The sequence below is a fragment of the Entelurus aequoreus genome, linkage group LG02, assembly GCF_033978785.1.
Source record: "Entelurus aequoreus isolate RoL-2023_Sb linkage group LG02, RoL_Eaeq_v1.1, whole genome shotgun sequence".
NCBI lineage: Eukaryota > Metazoa > Chordata > Actinopteri > Syngnathiformes > Syngnathidae > Entelurus > Entelurus aequoreus.
This window is the reverse complement of record NC_084732.1, coordinates 39,507,332-39,528,245: the sequence shown is the minus strand read 5'-3', so window position 1 is coordinate 39,528,245 and position 20,914 is coordinate 39,507,332. Positions and strand designations below refer to the sequence as shown.

Genomic DNA, 20,914 nt, shown 5'->3' with positions numbered 1-20,914 from the left:
GTCCCGGCAAGAAATCTGCGTTCAAAGAACTCCGGCTTATTAGTGATTCCCAGAGCCCAAAAAAAGTCTGCGGGCTATAGAGCGTTTTCTATTCGGGCTCCAATACTATGGAATGCCCTCCCGGTAAAAGTTAGAGATGCTACCTCAGTAGAAGCATTTAAGTCTCATCTTAAAACTCATTTGTATACTCTAGCCTTTAAATAGACTCCCTTTTTAGACCAGTTGATCTGCCGTTTCTTTTCTTTTCTTTTCTACTCTGCTCCGGGGTGGACCGCTAGCCTGTCCATCAGATGGGGACATCTCTACGCTGCTGACCCGTCTCCACTCGGGATGGTTCCCGCTGGCCCCACCATGGACTGGACTTTCGCTGATGTGTTGGACTTTCACAATATTATATCAGACCCACTCGACACCGAGGATGTCGTTGTGGCTTGTACAGCCCTTTGAGACACTAGTGATTTAGGGCTATATAAATAAACATTGATTGATTGATTGATTGATTGCCTAGCAACCAAGTGACTCATCGTCCACAAGCGCCCAGTGTTGATATTACAGTAATACACTACGCTGACCTCGGCACTGCAGGGTCATTGTAGTTCACATGAGCGTCGACACCTCTCACGTACCCCCCCCCAGCATGTGACCTCATCATTGCAGCCAATCTCTCAAGCGAAAGTCACAGCTCATCTCGCACGGCCATGTTGTCCTTTTACTGAAAACAGATGTTGGCAGATGCCTGAAGACGAAACCATGGATCGTAATTTAATAGTTTGGGCAACAAAAACATACAACAAAATCAAATTGATCTCCACCGTTTCTTTTATTGGATGTATATAAAAGCAGTTCAGGGTGTGTGAGAATTTGTGTAGAAAGAGAATCCAAGATTCTGAAGGTGACATTTAGGTGGAAGGCGACAGAGTTTGCAGGCTGGTCTTGACGGTGGCTAGGTTGGCTTTCCAAGAGCTGAGGCAGTCGTGCAGCTGCTGCCACTGCTGCTTCCCGAAGGTGCGGTATGTGCTGTGACTGAGGGGGAAGACAAACAACATTTTCTTTTGACTACAAAATAAAAAATGCTTGCTATTCAATTACACTTTCTTAACCGTCCATAATTGTTTTCTCTTGCATCATTACGGCAATATGATATCCAATTAAAATTGTTATTTTATTTGTTTTTCCCAATAAAAAGTCAAGGCTTCATTGTTTTGGGGATAAAAATAAAAACGTGACTAATAGGGCTAATAGTCTCAACAATTGCCATGACGATAGGGCTCAAAAGGCCACATGATTTTGCAATGCATTGTGTGGGCTGGGTAGACAAATTTGTTAGATAAAGGCTTTGTTTACAATGTGTAAGCGGGCAACAAACTGGATTAAAATGGATCGTACAAAATACAAAAAACTAAAATAATACAACGTGGTGGAATTTACTTAAATGAGCTATGAGCATGTCCTATGGATGAGAGATTTGAATCAAGTAAAAGTGCCGCCAATCTTGTCTATATTTTGTCAACAGTGCCAATTTTAATACCGGTGAAGAACGCAAAGTTTTCCTTTGATCAAATTGTGCGTAATTTAAGGCTTTCATCTCTTATGTGTCTAAGATGCGTAAGGTCCCTCCCCGGCCTTGTTTCATAAGCAGGGTTCCCCCGAAGAAAACAAGCCCATTGTTACTTTTACATACTTTGATCACTGTGTTACCTTTCCAAAGATAATACTCGTTAGTTTTTGTGCTTAGCCATGACTAAAAGTAAACCGACGACATGCTTTTTACTGTGCGATGTTCGTAGCTGCGCCGCCGGTAGCTTAAGCTAACGCTTAACAGGCAACAGCTAACAAATGCTACGTGTGAAACAGAATCAAACCTGCTTTGATTCTTACCAGTCTGAATGTGGCGTGAGCGCACCAAAATGTACCAGGTAATGGCGTTAAAAGGGGTGTTTGTCGTTTTGTACGGCTAATATCAGGGTTTCTACAGGTATCAAATCTAAATGTAACGCTTTTTAATGCCACTTAAAAAATGGAATGCCATATCTGACCCATTTTAATTATAGTCAAAACTTACAACTGTCTGTATACAGACCAAATTGTAACCCTTTAACAATGATAATATTGAGTAATTGAAAAGTTTACATTGCAGTTACTATCGAGTGAATTAGAATTGGCTCACAAGACTGTTTCATCTGAGAATGTATTTGTATTTATTCATTTGTTTTGCAGTAGCAGCAGAAGTTGCTTTGTTGGTCACTCTAAAATAAATTTGGACATTGTTAACTGCTGTCTGCCTTTAATGGCCGACTTTGATTAGCAAATAGCATGTGTGATTTGTAGTTGGGAGTCTCTTTGCACACGCTGCGGAACACCTCCTTGGGTTTACCATCGACAAGCTTTAACTAGGTTTTAAAAAGTTAAGACAGCAATCCATTTTTACTGTTGTGAGAATTGTCTTGGTAGTCCATCCTAGGCCATCGTAGGTCACGAGAGAGTTGCTAATGTTACCCAAGTTAGCTCATGTGTGTTGAACTGGAGATGACTTTAATAAAGGAGTCGTGTATGAAACAAGCTTAACTTCATCATTAACATGGCAAGGTGTCAAAGTTAAAGACTACACGCCTACAGTCACCAAAGAATGGTAAAGGTTGGGCCCCCAAAGCAGTTTCATTTTGCCGTAATGAGGCAGTGCTTTTCACGCTTTCAGACCAGCATTTACAAGACCTCTTATGTCCTGTTTGAAAGCCCCAGCCGCAGAAAAGAAACACGGACGTAGCAATGTATCGAAAGTTACGGAGTTCATTTTCATTTACCGTTCGATTGATTAACTTATTATTATTGGCACAGTCTTACAATTGTATAAACAGTTTTAATGCATCTGGACATCTATTTTTTTAATGCCATTTAAGGACTTAATTTTTGCAAAATCCATTTAATCACTTTTAATGCTTTTTAATGCCCCGCGGAAACCCTGGATATATTCCAGGCATTCGTCGCCTGTTACTTTGCTCAGTTCCTAAGCTTTGCTTTTGCACTCGAAATGAGGCAAATCCCACCAATTTCTTTTTGTCCTGAAGTGACCATTACAACCATTGTGACAGTTATTGATACCGCACATTTGTGACATATTTAGAATTTGTTAAAAAAAATAAAAAATAAAAACTATAGGACACAGGCTTGCATTTATCCCAATGTAAAGATGCTATTCCAATGCAGTAAGACCTACGAAGCATTGCGTTGTCATGTCACACTTTTGAGCCCTAGATCCCATAACCTAATTCAGTACAGTCAAACCTGTTTATAGTGGCCCAAAAAAACAATAGTGTTATAAACGTTGTCTATAACTGCTACATACTTTGCATCCTGGAATATACAGGACTGTCTCAGAAAATTAGAATATCGTGATAAAGGCCTTTATTTTCTGTAATGCAACTAAAAACATGAAAATGTTATACATTCTGGATTCATTACACATCAAATGAAATATTGCAAGCCTTTTGTCGTTTTAATATTGCTGATTATGGCATACAGATTAAGAAAACTCAAATATCCTATCTCAAAATATTAGAATATCATGAAAAAGTATACTAGCAGGCTATTTAACTAATCACTTGAATCGTCTAACTCGAAACACCTGCAAGGGTTTCCCTGAGCGTTTAAAAACACTCAGTTTGGTTCAGTAAACTAAATCACAAGTATGGGGAAGACTGCTGACCTGACTGCTGTCCAGAGGACCATCATTGACACCCTCCATCAGGAGGGTAAGACACAAAAAGAAATTTTTAAAAGAGCAGGCTGTTTCAAAGCACATTCACAAAAAGTCTGTTGGAAGGAGGAAATGTGGCAGGAAACGCTGCACAACCAAGAGAGAGGACCGCAGCCTTTACAGCATTGTGAAGAAGAGCCGCTTCCAGAATTCGGGGGAGCTTCAAATACAGTGGACTGAAGCTGGAGTCCAGGTCTCAAAAGCCATTGCTCCCAGACGTGTGCGGGAAAATGGGCTACAATAGGAATACGGCTATTGTAGCCCATTTCCATGGTCAAGCCACTCCTGAACTCAAGACAACGGAAGACTTGGGCTATGGAAAAGAAGCACTGGACAGTTGCAGAGTGGTCCAGAGTCCTGTTTTAAGACGAAAGCAAGTTTTTTTATTTCATTTGGAAGTCAAGGCGCTAGAGTCTGGAGGAAGGCTGGAGAGGAGCAAAATCCAAGTTGCTTGAAATCCAGTGTGAAGTTCCCACAGTCAGCAATGGTTTGGGGAGCCATGTCAGCTGCTGGTGTTGGTCCACTGTGTTTCATCAAGTCCAGAGTCAATGCAGCTGTGTACCAAGAGATTTTAGAGCCTACATGCTTCCATCTGTTGAAAAGCTCTATGGAGATGATGATTTCATTTTCCCGCATGATCTGGCACCTGCCCACAGTGCAAAACCACCAGTAACTGGTGTACTGACCATGGCATTACTGTCCTCGATTGGCCTGCCAACTCCCCTGACCTGAACCCCATAGACAATTTGTGGGGTATTGTGAAGAAGAAGAAGCTGAACGACACCAGACCCCAATAATGCAAATGAGCAAAAGGCCGCGATTGAAACATCCTGGGCATCCATAACACCTCAGCAATGCCACAGGCTGATTGCCTCCATGCCACGCCACATTGATGCAGTAATCAGTGCAAACGATTCCCAACCAAGTACTGAGTGCATTAATTGACATTTTCAAATGTTTGATTTTGTTTTGCTGTTATAAATCTTTTTTTTTTTTACTTGGTCTGAGGAAATATTCTAATTTTTTGAGATAGGATTTTGAGTTTTCTTAAGCTGTATGCCATAATCAGCAATATTAAAATAATAAAAGGCTTGCAATATTTCAGTTGATGTGTAATGAATCCAGAATGTAGACATTTTCATGTTTTTAGTTGCATTACAGAAAATAAAGGACTTTATCACAATATTCAAATTTTCTGAGACAGTCCTGTATATATATCAGGGTTTCCCGCAGTGCTTTGTTGTTAAGGCGGCCGCCTTAACAACAAAGAGCCACCGCCTAAACTAAAGTCTTATTTTTTTATTTATTTTTTTGTCCTGTCCAGCTTCTCGGGCAAATCATATAGTTGATGTAGATACCCATATCGGCTGTTCAGTTACTTTACAAAAGAGAAGTGTAGGATACTTCTCTTGTTGCATTATTAGTATTTGACTTTATTAAATGTATCATTTGGTGCTATACTAAAGTCTTAACAAGCTGCTACGCTTCGTACTGCCTCTGCCTCGGTCAGTACGTCTCTGCAGCACCCAGCATTGTCCCACCCACACAACCATCTGATTGGTTAGACGCAGAGCGGTAACAGCCAATCAGCAGTGCGTATTCAGAGCGCATGTAACAGCCAATCAGCAGTGAGTATTCAGAGCGCATGGAGTCAGTGCTCACGGCACAGGCAGGCAGAGAGGAGAGACGGTGTGGGTTAGCAGAAAGGTGTTTAGCAGGTGAGCATAATGCAGCGGACTCTCCCCAAATGATAATAAACACCTCCCAGTCAACTACTAGTAACATCACTATGAGCCCGTTGACGTTCTAGAAATATAAGCGGCAGCTCAGCTTGCTCGCTGTCCTAGTTACCTGAGATACTAAGTATGTCATTATTTTGACTTAGTAAATATTGACTTACCGTACTAAGAAAAAATAATGACATACTTAGTATCTCAGGTAACTAGGACTGTTTTGTGTTTTGTTTTTACTTTACGGAAAAAAAATAGATATATATGTTAAATAATAAATTAAATGATAAATGGGTTGTACTTGTATAGCGCTTTTCTACCTTCAAGGTACTCAAAGCGCTTTGACAGTATTTCCACATTTACCCATTCACACGCACATTCACACACTGATGGCGGGAGCTGCCATGCAAGGCGCTACCAGCAGCCATCAGAGGCAAAGGGTGAAGTGTCTTGCCCAAGGACACAACGGACGTGACTAGGAAGGTAGAAGGTGGGAATCGAACCCCAGTAACCAGCAACACTCCGATTGCTGGCACAGCCACTCTACCAACTTCGCCACGCCGTCCCTATATCGTATATCATATCGTATATTGCCGTTCAGCTTACAGAGCGGAAAACACAACCAAAAATTGCAGGCTTCTTCACGCGACGAAGCCGGCCTACTTCACCACAGTCTATAGTCTAGTCTGGCAGCGATGAGATGGAGATGTGATGGCGACAGGCTGTTCCTTACACCCACCCAGCCCCTTCCTCGTTCGTCCCCCTGGAGAGACACCACCTTAACTAACAAATTTTCTGGGGGAAACACTGTGTATATATACACTGCCGTTCAAAAGTTTGGGGTCACCCAAACAATTTTGTGGAATAGCCTTCATTTCTAAGAACAAGAATAGACTGTCGAGTTTCAGATGAAAGTTCTTTTTCTGGCCATTTTGAGTGTTTAATTGACCCCACAAATGTGATGCTCCAGAAACTCAATCTGCTCAAAGGAAGGTCAGTTTTGTAGCTTCTGTAACTAGCTAAACGGTTTTCAGATGTGTGAACATGATTGCACAAGGGTTTTCTAGTCATCAATTAGCCTTCTGAGCCTATGAGCAAACACATTGTACCATTAGAACACTGGAGTGATAGTTGCTGGAAATGGGCCTCTATACACCTATGTAGATATTGCACCAAAAACCAGACATTTGCAGCTAGAATAGTCATTTACCACATTAGCAATGTATAGAGTGTATTTCTTTAAAGTTAAGACTAGTTTAAAGTTATCTTCATTGAAAAGTACAGTGCTTTTCCTTCAAAAATAAGGACATTTCAATGTGACCCCAAACTTTTGAACGGTAGTATATATATATATATATATATATATATATATATATATATATATATATATATATATATATATATATATTTATTTTTTTTACTTTGTATAGCAGGCAGGGCTTCCCCTTAATGTTTTGAATGTGGCCCACCGCCACACCTTGAAAATAAGAGTTTTTTTTACTTGACATTTAAAAAAAAGTAATATATTTCATAGATGTGACGTAGCACCGAAGCGACTGTTTGATTCAAACAACAATGGCGGCACGGAGCGAGGAGTCGTGTGCTGACATTGATTCTGCTATTGCAACTGTTTTGCGACATCGATTATTATTTAAATTATTTAAAAGATGAACAGAGAACGGTTTTGAAGGCATTTATTGGTGGCAAGGATGTTTTGGCTCTTCTTCCGACCAGGTTTGGATTTCCCAGCGCCGCTCTCATCAGCAACACGGGTTGATTTCAATGTGAGTGGTTGAAGTAGCACGTCATTCAAGATAACGGAGAAGTGGTTTATCCAATCACATACAATGATTTTTTTACAAGGCCGCCTGAAATACATCTCCTATTGAGAACCTCCAGATTCATAGTCATTCACATTGACGTCCCACTGGGGTGAGTTTTCCTTGCCCGTATGTGGGCTCTGTACCGAGGATGTCGTTGGTACAGCCCTTTGAGACACTTGTGATTTAGGGCTATATAAATAAACATTGATCGATTGATTGATTGATTCATGTGTACAGCTCAGCGAACGACAAGGATCTGGCAGGAGTCAGGTTAATTGATAACTACGTGCCACAGAAGTTTAAAGCATTTCTTAAAATGTGAGCGGGGTGTTGCAACACGTTTTACTTACTTACATGATATTAAAGACAAATTGAACATGACTCACTAAGACTGGATTGTCTGCTATCACTATAAGCTTTAACTAACCTGAACTAAAAAAAGAGTATTTGGGTAAACTGTTGTCACTTACCTGACAACGACTTTTTGCTGTGTCTGGTCAATTTTGCAGTACACCATCTTGGTCCGGACAGCTGAAAAAATTATTAAACATTATGAGCAAAAGTCTGCACACAAAAATAAGTTAAAGAGTGCAGGAGGTTGATTAAAACACACACAAACAAAAAATTATATATACCTTTTTTTTCTGGATTATAAATCGCAGTTTTTTTTTCATAGTTTGGCCATGGGTGCGACATATACCCCGGAGCGACTTATGTGTGAAATTATTAACACATTACCGTAAAATGTAAAATATCAAATAATATTATTTATCTCATTCGCGTAAGAGACGAAGCAAATGGCAGCAATCGTCACACACACGTCAACGAATAAGAATTCGGCGGGGGAGGGTCATGCCAGAAGTGCATTGTGGGTCATGGGATGCTAACTGCTATATGCTATATGCTACTGCCGTAGCTATTAAAATGGATCACATCAACATTGGCGGTAACTTATAAAAACTGAGAAGGACTGAACTAAAATGGCACCGAAAAGGAAATCATATACTGCAGATTACAAGCTGGACGTAGTGAAATATGCAGCAGAGAACAGCAATCAAGCAGCAGAAAGAAAGGACATACCAGAGGCGACACCGGGGAGGAAGATTTCATCGGATTTAGTGATCGGGACTGACAGATTGTTTGGTAAACGTGTAGCATGTTCTATATGTTATAGTTATTTGAATGACTCTTGCCATGATGTGTTGCGTTAACATACCAGGTACGTTCTCAGTTGGTTATTTGTGCGTCATATGGCGTACACTTATTCAGCCTGTTCACTATTCTTTATTTATTTTAAATTGCCTTTCAAATGTCTATTCTTGGTGTTGGATTTTATCAAATACATTTCCCCCAAAAATGCGACTTATGCTCCAGTGCGATGTATATATGTTTTTTTCCTTGTTTAGTGTGCATTTTCGGCCGGTGCGACGTATACTCCGGAGCGACTTATAGTCCGAAAAATACGGTATATATACATATTAGGGGTGTAACGGTACTTTAAGGGGACGGCATGGCAAAGTTGGGAGAGTGGCCGTGCCAGCAATCTGAGGGTTACTGGTTCAATCCCCACCTTCTACCATCCTAGTCACGTCTGTTGTATCCTTGAGCAAGACACTTCACCCTTGCTCCTGATGGGCCTGGTTAGCGCCGTGCATGGCAGCTCCCGCCATCAGTGTGGGAATGTGTGTGTGTGAATGGGTGAATGTGGAAAATAGTGTCAAAGTGCTTTGAGTTCCTTAAAAAGGTAGAAAAGCGCTATACAAGTACGACCCATTTACCATTTAACTTTAACTTTTAACTATAGCTGAAAAAATAGTACAATAGCAATGGGCGAGACTATTCATCCCTGAACACCATGGAGTTCATGTAGGCTTTATGATGCAGTTACATTATTATATCAACTATCAGAGACAGAAATTCTTCATTTAACATAATGTCCCTTTTTGCTGCTTCAACACAGAAAAAGGTAAAGTGAAATAACTTAGTTGTTAACTGTAGGTCAATAATGCTTGTCTCTCTCAGACAGACATGGCTTTGCTGTCCGTAACACACACACACGCACGCACGCATACACACACCGCAAAATGCGCTAATGTTACGCTAAAAGCTAATTAGCGTTCACCTAAAGGACAGCCAGCGAGCTGCGGCTTATATTTCTAGAACGTCAACGGGCTCACAGTGATGTTACTAGTAGTTGACTGAGAGGTGTTTATTATAATTTGGGGAGAGTCCGCAGCATTATGCTCACCTGCTAAACACCTTTCTGCTAACCCGCACCGTCTCTCCTCTCTGCCTGCCTCTGCCGTGAGCACTGACTCCATGCGCTCTGAATTTGCACTGCTGATTGGCTGTTACATGCGCTCTGAATACGCACTGCTGATTGGCTCTTACATGCGCTCGGAATACGCACTGCTGATTGGCTGTTACTGCTCTGCGTGTAACCAATCAGATGGTTCTGTGGGTGGGACAATACTGGGTGCTGCAGAGACGTACTGACAGAGGCAGAACTAAGCGGAGCAGCTTGTTAAGACTTTAGTTTAGCACCAAATGATAATATAAATACATTTAATAAAGTCAAATACAAATAAGGCAATAAGAGAAGTATCCTACACTTCTCTTTTGTAAAGTAAATCTGAACAGTCCCAATATGGGCATCTACATCAACTATATGATTTGCCTGAGAAGCTGGACAGGACAAAAAAAAATAAAAATAATACAATAAACTAAAAAAAGGCTTTAGTTTAGGCAGTGGCTCTTTGTTGTTAAGGCGCCTTAACAACAAAGAGCTGCGGGAAACCCTGGACATTTTTGTGAAAGTGCACTCCCATGGAGAGAAACTTGATGACATTTATATTCAAGTTCAAAAGACTGACATTTATATTCTGGTTGAAAATAGCCTCATAAGAAATTCATTGTAGATTTTGACCCTGCCTCTTAAAACAACCAGAATCGAAACTGAAAAATGGAGTAAGAATCCTTCAAAATTCAAATGATGCCCAACCAATGGGTATTGTTTACTGTACATATGCGTACTTTGTTGTTTTTGTGGCTACTGGTTAGCACTAGCAGTGTTGTGAGGGTTACTGTTGGCATGCTAAGGCCGGGAATAAAGTTTTTAAATAGTGTCAGACTCTGTCCTATCAGGACGCTACTTTACTTACAAAACGTTATTTGCACAATTTCATCGCCAAGCATTTGTTGCAGGTGGCTGAATCCGCATTCATTTAGCACTGAAACGAGGCACTGATAACCATTTGTTTTTTCGTTGTGGTTGCTACGGTTAACTACATTAGTACTAGATTGTGGAACTGAATTGAAGTTAACACTAGGTGTGGTGAGATTATCCTCTGCATTTGACCCATCACCCTTACCCCCATGGGAGGTGAAAGGAGCAGTGAGCAGCAGCGGTGGCCACGCCCAGGAATAATTTTTGGGTATTTAACCCCCAATTCCAACCCTTGATGCGGAGTGCCAAGCAGGGAGGTAATGGGTCCCATTTTTATAGTCTTTGGTATGACTCGACCGGGGTTTGAACTCACGACCTACCGATCTCAGGGCGGACACTCTAACCACTAGGCCACCGAGCAAGTACCCATCCCTTTTTGTGAGATGTGTCATACTGAATGAAAATGCATGAAGCTCCATTACCATCAATGACAAAAGCCTCGACGTCTTCCACTCCAATCTGCAGCTCCTCTTGCATGGTGTCAAAGGAGATTTCCTTGAATTCCACTGCCATGCCCAAGAACGTGAGCAGACGCATCTTGGCCATGTTTTGCTCGTGTAACAGGCCTGTGGGGAAAATGTGAAACAGGAATCATTAGACACTAAACCGTCACAGGCCATTACTCTTGACTATGGGAGTTTCCCCAGTGATGATTACTTCTACATGAAAGAGCAACACATTCAAGGATTCTACTTATTAACACAAACACCACGGCACATTTGGGGGAGTGCATCCCATACACGTGTGTAATTTCATCTGATGTTGCAGTGGTGAGGGCCAGCCACATTGCTGCTGACGCGTGCACATTCCACTTCCGAGTCAACTGGCGGCTGTAAGCTGGCTCAATATTTAAAAAAAACAGCTTGTTTTAAAAAGCTGTGATTTGTACAAAAATAAAGTCTGTAAGTATGAAAAGTTGAAAAAAATAATTTGAGAAAAAAAGACAACGTTCTCTCTTCTTCTCCCTCTTTAAAAATGCCAAACAGTTCCAGGAGCAGATTGTTAAAATTGGACTATCTCCATCAATTTAAATACTGTATTCAATATAAGACATGTTCATTTTTTTAAATCTACATTGGCATTTGGAGCAAAAACATGATTGTTTAGAGTTTTTCTTCTTAAAAAGGTCATAGTCTTGTACACCAACATCAGCAGCATCATTGAGTTCAGAATGTTTTAAAATTAATAAGGTAAAGAAAAACTAAATTGGTGGAAGCTATGTGTGTTGATGATGTGGATCAAATCAATGACACAATCACACCTTTTTACAGATTAAAACTGATTTGTGTTTTCTTAAAGTTCTCCTCTAATGCTTTAGCTTTACAACTTAATTCTTGTAAAATTATAATGTTTTCCCCTCATAACATCACATGATCTTTTATCCTTGCAATTCAAAAACTTTGTTTTACTAGTGCATAATACCTCATCTAATGAGCTCAATTTGTTCTATGATCGAGTTTAAAACTCAAAACATTCGCATTACAAATCAGCCTCACCCATTGAAATTAATTTAATTTAGTTTAATCTAAGCCTTGCCCTCCCAAAACGGCACAATTCTAACATGCTTTCTATAAAGAAAAACAAAGTTTTAGATAAGAAATATTGTTTGAAAAAACAGCAGTACAAAAAACTACAGTAGTTAAATTTAGTAATGGAATAATAATGCAGGCCTTGGATTTTAACTTTTTAAGGTCAAGGCAAGTGTTGCCTTCAAGGAGGGTTCATATTTTAGGGCACCAAGGCAAACATTATTTTCTTTCAAGGCAGGGGCTCCATTTTGGCCGGTCTAGGGGGCATATGCCTGACCTAAACACCTGACGTCCTTCCAGACCCTGATGCAACTAGTGTATCTCTCGGAAAACCTCAGAATAACTCGGCTGTTGTCGTTGTCGGTTATCTTTGACACAGACTTCCAAAATGGCTGCGCCCACGTTGTTTTTACCAATAACAGTTAAACATATGAGAAAAAAAGTAATGTCGGGGTGTTTTTATCAATTTATTTGACAAAACAATTACGTTACAATTGTCTATTATAGGGATGTCACGGTATGAAAATTACAAGTTTTATTTCTAAAAAACACAAACACATTCAAAATGTATATATGTACCTCAAGTAGACAATTGAATGTGCATATGAAAGCAACACAACCATTATAAACAAAGTAATATGGCAGAAACAAAACACTATAAATTCATAAAAATAAATATGAAACATTTGCAATATGGCACTCTTTTGACATAAGACGTAACAGTACTTTGTGTCCATATAGATAAAAATAGTGTTCATATATGAGGTCTAGTCTTACACATAGGACTGCACGGTTATGGGCAAAATAATAATTAAGATTATCTTTATCAATATTGAAATCTCAATTATTAATCATGATTATTCACTGTTTGGTAAAACAGTGTTGGGATGGGAACATGATGCCATCATGTAATTTGTAATATCTGATAAAAATGCTCTAGATTCTAGATCTATATATTTAAAGACAAATATTAGTGTTTTTGTTCATTAACAGTATCAGCGTGTCAGATTTTTTATTACATGACGCCTTTATCTCTATTTTTACATTTTCATAGAGAGGTATTTTTTAAGTTATGTACACACACGTACATCTACATGCTGTATCAGGACAGATCCATTGAGAGTTTGAGCAGAAATCTGTCGTATAGGAATCAATTATACACCATAAAACATTAACAAAATGCTGTCACATGAATGATTATTAAAGTAATTACTTTGTGGAATGAAAAAAACACAAATAATGTCAAAAACATCATGTTTGCTTTTTGATATCAATATAAAACACAAAGCAGTCTGGCTTATGAAGATAAAGTCAAATAAACAAGCTTTGTTCTTCAACAACAACCATGAACTTCAGTGCAACAGTTTGGCCAACAAAAATTAGGAGTGTTAACTCACACATCTAACACACAAACTTTGTGCCTCACTGACAACTCAGCCTGCTTTCAAGTCGATGAGATGACAACATTTTAGCTAGTATTGATGTTATTTGAACGCTGATAAAGTTAGCAGTTAAATAAAGGACAAGTGAACATCCCAGTAAACAAACTTAAGACTTTAAAAACAAGTTGTGGCAACGTTCCCGACACATCGCCTGCTGCATGGTAACTCTCAGCAGCTGACAGATGACGCTAGCTGCACGTTCAAAATGAAACTGCAATATCAAAATTGCTTTTTCCTCCAACAGCATAGCGCTATTAATCACACACTGAGACTCCGCGGAACTACACACGTTTCAAATGAAGCGATCAGCTCCGTTAACTCGGAGGGAACATTTTCAATGCTAAGTCCATGAAGCCGCCGCCATGTCTCCTGAGCCGAACGGCTCTAGTGCGCATGCACAGATGCTACGGCGCATCAGTATTCAGTAAGTGAGCAGTGTCCTAAAATGCATGGTTTTTCAGTAATTAAAAAATTAAACAGTATTATTAACCGTCTGGGGCCGTACTTATCAAGCTTCTTAGAGTGCCATTTTACACTTAAGTCCTGAGAATTTGCGAAATTTAGTCCTACTCTCAAACTTAAGAATAAAAGCTTTTTATCAACGTTCTTAAGTCTAAGAATCACTCCCACTCTCCACGATATTTAAGAGACCTTCAGAGGTGTCTTAAGTGGTTAGGAGTTGCCAGCAGGGGATGGCACTGAGGCGAGAGAGACGTGCGCGAACGTTCAGGGAACGGAACAATGTTTTTTTTTTTTTTTTTGATGACGAGCAGCTGATCAAACGGTATCGTTTAGACAGAGCGGATATTATTTTTGTCACAGATTTAATACTTTTCGATTCTTTGTTGATTTCTGCATGTGGCTGCAGTGGGCTAGTATATATAGAGCCACCCACACCAGTTTCAAATTAGTTGCCTAATTAATGAATTGGAAAGAAAATGTTATGACAGTAGCGTATGTGTGTGGCCGTGAGGTGAGTGACGTCAGTGAGTGTGTGGGCGATAGAAGAGAGGGAGCGGTAGCGTGAGTGCCGGCGGGGACTAGTTTGTTTTGTATTATTTTGTAGTTTATTGTTAAAATATACACTCCCATTGTCCACTTACATATTTCCAAGATATTTCTTTATTCTTAGACAACGGATTCCCTTCCGTGATTGGTCATTTCTATGGACACAGAAATGACGTCACCTAAAATTCCGTTTACGGCACATAGTAATGTCGTAATTCAGCTCTGAGTGTGACACTTAAGATTCAGTCCTACACTTCGTTGAAAGTGTGAGTAAGACGCTTGATAACTAACTTTTAAGTGCAGCTTTCAGCGAAGAATTTATTTACTCTTAAGTCAACTCTTAGCAGACTTCTTAGGAGTAATTCTAAGAAGCTTGATAAGTACGGCCCCTGGAATTTTACCGTGGTTTATCATTATACCGTTTATCGTTACATCCCTAGTCCATTAACAAGCAAAAAGTCAAGGGCGGTCACAGCATGTTCTTGCCATCAATGATGGTCAATTTTGTAGGGCATTACTGCAAGTCACAAGGGCGGTCGCGGCAAATGCTGCGGTTGCCGTGGTAAAATTCGAGCCCTGATAATGTTAAGTATTAACCTCTGCCAGCAGACTGAAGAGGACTTGGAACAGACTGAAAATATTTAGAACTGGGGTCAAACATGTAAAAAGAGCAGTTATCGAAGGACGGCTGGTCAATAAGGCTTGGATAGCAGCGGATATTCCTAGTTATACTATCTCCCAAAATCAGTGTAGTGAAGGAGAAGAGTGGACACTTTTCAGGCAATGTGTTGGGAGGTTTAGGCTACTATCACATCAGGCTGTACTGTACGGCAGTGGGACTAAAGACACCGCCGGTTTGTAGCGCGGCAGAGCGAAAGACCGCCCTGTACACCCGGAGCTGCTTCAGGCATGCGCAAGAAGCTGAGCTGTGGTCAGTGGAGGAGCTAACCAGCTGGAAGGCTGTGGAAGCTTGACCGTTGCTAAAAGTTTAATTTCCAATGGTTGGAAAACAAAGATAAGTCGATCTCTAGCTATAAGCTAATGATAAAACCGAATGTTTTTGCGCAGATTGTGCTGCGTTCACTGTGGCATTTGCTATGCCATCTAGCGGCAGGGAAGATTGTAGCAGGGAAGATTGTAGCTCAAATTATAAACGCAAATTAAAGCAAGACAAAAAGCAGAAAGGCTGCTTGAATCTCAAATAGCACTACAAATAGTTGAGATACCACTGCATTACCATCTTTTATTCATTTCAATGTGTCCATGAAACTCTTTAATATTATTACTGTCTGCTTGACAACATACAGTATAATCAATGTACTTACCCAGAGAGTCAATGAAGTCTTTGTTATTCTGGTAAAACTTGACATATGATATTAGCTTTGCGCTCACAAAGATGGTTAACAGCTGTAAAACAAATAGGGAAAAAAAGTGACATGGTCAACATCATGTTGCATTTATTGTGTACAAAAAATGTATGCTAAGATGATAAAGCACAGCTTAAGTTAAAAATACTATTTGTCTCCACAATGGAATGGCTATACCTACTAAAATAAATCCAAATTTGTACTTTTAACACTCACGTCATGGATGAGCTCTCCCTCCAGGAAGCGCACTGGTTTGAGAGTAAGCAGGTGGTCAAAGAGGTAGGTGTTGGGATCTTTGAGGGCCCGGACAATGCATCTAAAAAAGAAGGCACACAGACACACAGAGGGAAAGGTAAATGAGGACGTACATGCAGATGTGACGATAAATGACTACAGGGAGAAGGGTGTAAATTCACCTGTGTGCATCAACACGTGCTTGTGAAGCATTGTCCTCTGTGTAACTTCCCAGCAACTCCACCATCACTTTGGCTGCAGCTTCACTGTAAATTAAAAGACGGTGATTGAGTACTTTCCAGTTACATGCGAGGGGTAAAAAAGGACAACACGGCTCTTCGTATGATACAATGTAATTCTACACGAAATGACCACTGTAATAAAACATGTTGTTACACTCTGAATTAACCAATATCAAACCTGCCAACCTTGAAAATATGTTACCTGTACTCCACCCCCTTTACATATATATTACTACACAAAGCTAAAAAATGCTTCTATATGCTTAAGGACAAAGTGTGTTTTTGTTGTGTTATTAGCCATTAGTACCAACATTTCATTTTTACGTTTCATTATACTTTCATATTCTTTTTGCTCCATTTTCCTCATTTTGCTGTGCAATCTTATTTCTAAAGGGAAACTAAAACACACCTGCTTTTAGAGCTCTTGGTCAGGGTTGTGGGTTTTATCCATATGGCGACATTTTATTGTATTTGTACAAGCAACTATTCTGCTACCTTTTTTTGCAGTCCACCAGTGCTTCATACACCAGCCTCAAGAGAGTGTGCTTCTTCTCTGTATTCAAATTCCAGTCGACTATCCACTTGGCCACCTGATCAACAGAATAAGTATGATTCGAAAGGGTGCAGTACAGCAACTAGTAAAACTGAAACTCTAGTCAAAAACATCAAACTATAGCTTCTGATTGATTTTATTTACCTGATCGAGGTCAGTCGGGATGAAGGTAATGGCATTACAGGCAGCTGCCACTTTGATAAGGCTGCATAAGACTGTGTATCGGACTGGAGCGTTTTCATCCATACCGTGGAACAAGTTACTCAACCTGGAATGTAAAGGTAGCACCCAATTACATATTTAAAATACGGACATTACATTGGAAAAAACTGAAGTTTGCCGGCAAAGTCTTATTTAAAGTACTATAACTGGTCTCACAGGACACAGCAGAAAATACTGCAGTTACCAGTCAAGTTGCTATGCACCAAACAGTTACCGGTACTTTTAAAAAATTTAAAAGTTGTATATGCTTGCTGTATATAGTGTAACGGAGGCCAGCCAGGGTGGCTGGGCCATATGAAAGTTGGTAAACCTCACCCCCTGACAACTTCAAAGAGTTAGCAGCTCTGGCTTTTAGCCTAGTGGGTAGCACACTTAACTCTCAATCCGGGATATATGGATTAGCACCCCGCTTGGAGTGGTGGCAGTAAAGGAAGATCGATACACAACGCAGAGCCTCTACAGTAGCATTTCTACTCAATTATTTTGGCAAATAAACAGCCCAACTCAAATACAACAAACAAAAGGCTAGAAAATGGTGGTAAAGGGGTACAGGAATTCACTAAATAACAGTGGCGCTAGATTAAAAGAATAACAGAATAAAATAATAAACGCCTTACCCCTAACCTACGCATCGTGTTCTCTAAGTAATCTTTTTTAAATCTAATGTATCGTAAGATGATGATTTGTATATCAACAGCAGCTTATGATTTCAAAATAAGAGAAGTGGAAAAAAGGACTCACAACTGCATCCTAAGGGAAGGTCGCTCTCCTTCACGAGACTTGACCAGTTTCTCACACAAACTCTCAATGAGAGATTCCTGCTTCTCTGTCTCCAAGATCAACATCAGAGATACAATGCTGTTCATCACACTCTCCACATCTGCAGAGCAAAACAGAGAGAATGTCCACATGTAAATAAAGAGGCTAAGTGCATCCATGCAACAGATTAGGGCTGCACAATTTTGCGATTTTTCTCTCCAAAATTGCGATTCCATTTGCGATTTTTATATATTTTTTTTAAATACAAATGCATAAAACAGTGAAAATACAAAGTGAAGGAAGACAAGTTACTTCAAAACCATCAAACATATTCTTGTCTCAAGATGATACACATTGGAATAATATGCAATAATTTACTTAGAAAAATATTTGGCCTTAAGCAGACAGACTCAGCTTTTGTCTACATCATGCTCTGAAACTGAAGAAATAATCGATAAAAACTATAGTGATCATTATGTAATGTAATCATAATGTATAATGATAATGCAAGTAACAATTTCTCATTATTGTAGAATTATTTACCATTGTACTGTATTCGAAGGTAAATAACTGTTATCCTAAAAAAAATAAAAAAAATTACATGGACTAATTTCTGCGATCAAAAATGTAACTTAATATAATAATAATATTGAACATCTTAAAGTGCATTGTTTTCCAACTAGGAAAAACTAGGTTGGACATTGTCTTTTTGTTTGTTGCCATCACATGGTCACGGAAATGTCACTCATTTGTTGATGGGCTCATTTGAAGCTGAAATATTTCCAGAACAAGGCACTTGGATTTGTAATCAAAAATGTTTCCTCCTAATTTTAGTTTCTTTGCTTAATTCCTTACTGGCGAGTCGTAAGGCTCTCTGTACTTTCTGTCTCGATTGTGAATGACTGAAAAGAGAGCTCACTGCCTATTTTACTGTTAAACACGCTCAGGTGCTGAGAGAGATTCACAGAGAGAGACCTATTTCTCCATTCTTGAAGCTAGGGGCAAAAAAAACACGAGGCTCAGAAATCCTGATTGGCGAACATGTCTTTCACTCAAATGCCGGTGACAATTGAAAAAAAAGAAAAACATCTGTCTTACATTATCACACCAATTAAAATATTGATGTCTATTAATTATGCTGCTTTACAACAGATTATGTTCAATTTGTAAATAAAATTTAGAGCATTTTTCTAGTTTTCATGTTCTCTCTCCATGTTTACATGGGCTTTCTTTTAGGTACTCTGGCCACCATCCACATCCCAAATTCATGCAGGTTAGGTTGGAGCCTCTAAATTGTAATTTTTAATGGTAGTTTGTCTATATGTGCCCTGTGATTGGCTGGTGACAAGGCTTTTTCCCCCCCATTTATTTATTTATGTATTTCAGGCGATGACATAAAAAAAAAGTACAAAGTTGACAACACATAATAATATAAATTAATATAGTGCAAAGGGTAATGTACAGTATGTAATGCATGATTGTCCAGTTTTGCTTGTAAGGGAGTGGGAAGAAGATAATTTATTTAATCCCACCCTCAATTCTCCATTCAGTGGTTATTCCATTGAGTTTCACTGTTACTTTGTTTAAGGATTATAATACAAATGTTGTATCATAGTGGCATTACCACAGGTAAAAATAATTATTACACTGTAACAATAATTTGTATCAACAATGTAGGAAGAATGAATATACAAAGACAAAATACCAACAATGGTACTAGACAACATAGCAATATTGGTAAGGAAACATTGAGCACATGTTAACACTTTGAGACAACAGCAGGTCAAATCAAAGACCCTCATCTCTATATTTGAACCAGACCCTATGTTTGTATAATAGTTTAAATAGATTAATAGTTTGTCCATAGTGTACCTCGCTTCATGCTCAAAGCCAGCTGTGATGGGCTCCAACTCACCCATGACACTCATTAGGACAAGTGGTGCAGGAAATAGATGGAGTTTTTTTTTTTTATATTAAGAGGGCGTACCTTTATCGTCATCCTTCAGACAGACATCACAAGCCTCGATGATCTGAGCCAAATCTATGTGAAGTCCACCTTCAGAGTTCTCCTCCGAGATGTCAGCTCCTTTGGACTTGAGGTAGGCTCTGAGTTCTGACGCCTATGAATAATAAATCAGCTCCCATGAATGACAGAATACATAACAGTGGTGGTGTTACATACTTTGGTTTCTTAACGAACTAAAAACACGGACAATTAGCTCACATACGAAGCCGTTCCAACAACGTCGCCATATGTGACAGTACGTTTAATTACCATCCATCCATCCATTTTTCTACCGCTTGTCCCTTTTGGGGTCGCGGGGGGTGGTGGAGCCTATCTCAGCTGCATTTGGGCGGAAGGCGGGGTACACCCTGGACAAGTCGCCACCTCATCACAGGGCCAACACAGATAGACAGACAACATTCACACACTAGGGCCAATTTAGTGTTGCCAATCAACCTACAGTGTGACGAAAATGCACACAACTTATGTTAAACGACGGTTAGATACAATGACAACTTGCCATTTATGGAAACAGAAGGCACTTCTTTACTATGTTTCACGCTACGCTTTTCTGGTTACCGCTTGTACCCACTGGTGATGCGGTTAGCATATTAGCTAACTAGCTTGCTAACAATTTCGCTAGATATTATTTACCGCTGAGGTCATCCACGGTGAGAATAAGAATACAATTTCGCATTCGGCGCTCAAAACGTTACCTGGTCTTCCTCCGTTATGTCGATAAATGCCGGGACGCTCATTTTTGGTCACTTTGTGCGCCCGTGTGATGAAATCCACGCTACCGACGACGAGGAGACCTAACCGGAAAAGGAAGTACAACATTGCCGCTTTAGTTCCGGGGTCTTGTTCTTAAAGGGACAGTGCGCACACACACTCGCCACAACACGGTTGTGATATATGTCTCGCTTTAATTACAGCGAATTTCATCCTTACTTATTTATGGGTAAATCTCTGCTAGATATCTTCAGCTAATGTATCCTTGATCTCAAAGGTCAGCCAAGC

General features: G+C 39.7%; 2 protein-coding genes across 9 annotated transcripts in view; one reads left to right on the top strand and one right to left on the bottom strand.

Moving 5' to 3' along the window:
- Positions 1 to 801: 801 nt before the first annotated feature.
- On the bottom strand, positions 802 to 20,763 carry eif3m (eukaryotic translation initiation factor 3, subunit M). The gene is made up of 11 exons (XM_062026575.1): positions 20,611 to 20,763; positions 19,877 to 20,009; positions 17,872 to 18,010; positions 17,053 to 17,176; positions 16,851 to 16,945; positions 16,296 to 16,379; positions 16,096 to 16,195; positions 15,838 to 15,919; positions 10,956 to 11,099; positions 7,778 to 7,838; positions 802 to 1,023 (listed from the first exon to the last, which is right to left on the bottom strand). The coding sequence occupies exons 1-11, from the start codon at positions 20,650 to 20,652 to the stop codon at positions 900 to 902; spliced, it is 1,128 nt and encodes a 375-aa protein (XP_061882559.1). The 5' UTR covers positions 20,653 to 20,763; the 3' UTR covers positions 802 to 899.
- wt1b (WT1 transcription factor b) overlaps positions 20,754 to 20,914 on the top strand; it is a 58,963-nt gene continuing 58,802 nt past the window's right edge. For 7 of the 8 annotated variants that reach the window (XM_062026538.1, XM_062026497.1, XM_062026506.1 and 4 more), the window contains exon 1: positions 20,777 to 20,903. The gene's annotated coding sequence lies outside the window, so the exon portion shown is untranslated. Of the gene's footprint in view, positions 20,904 to 20,914 lie in introns of all 8 variants that reach the window. The other variant, XM_062026514.1, reaches the window with a different exon arrangement.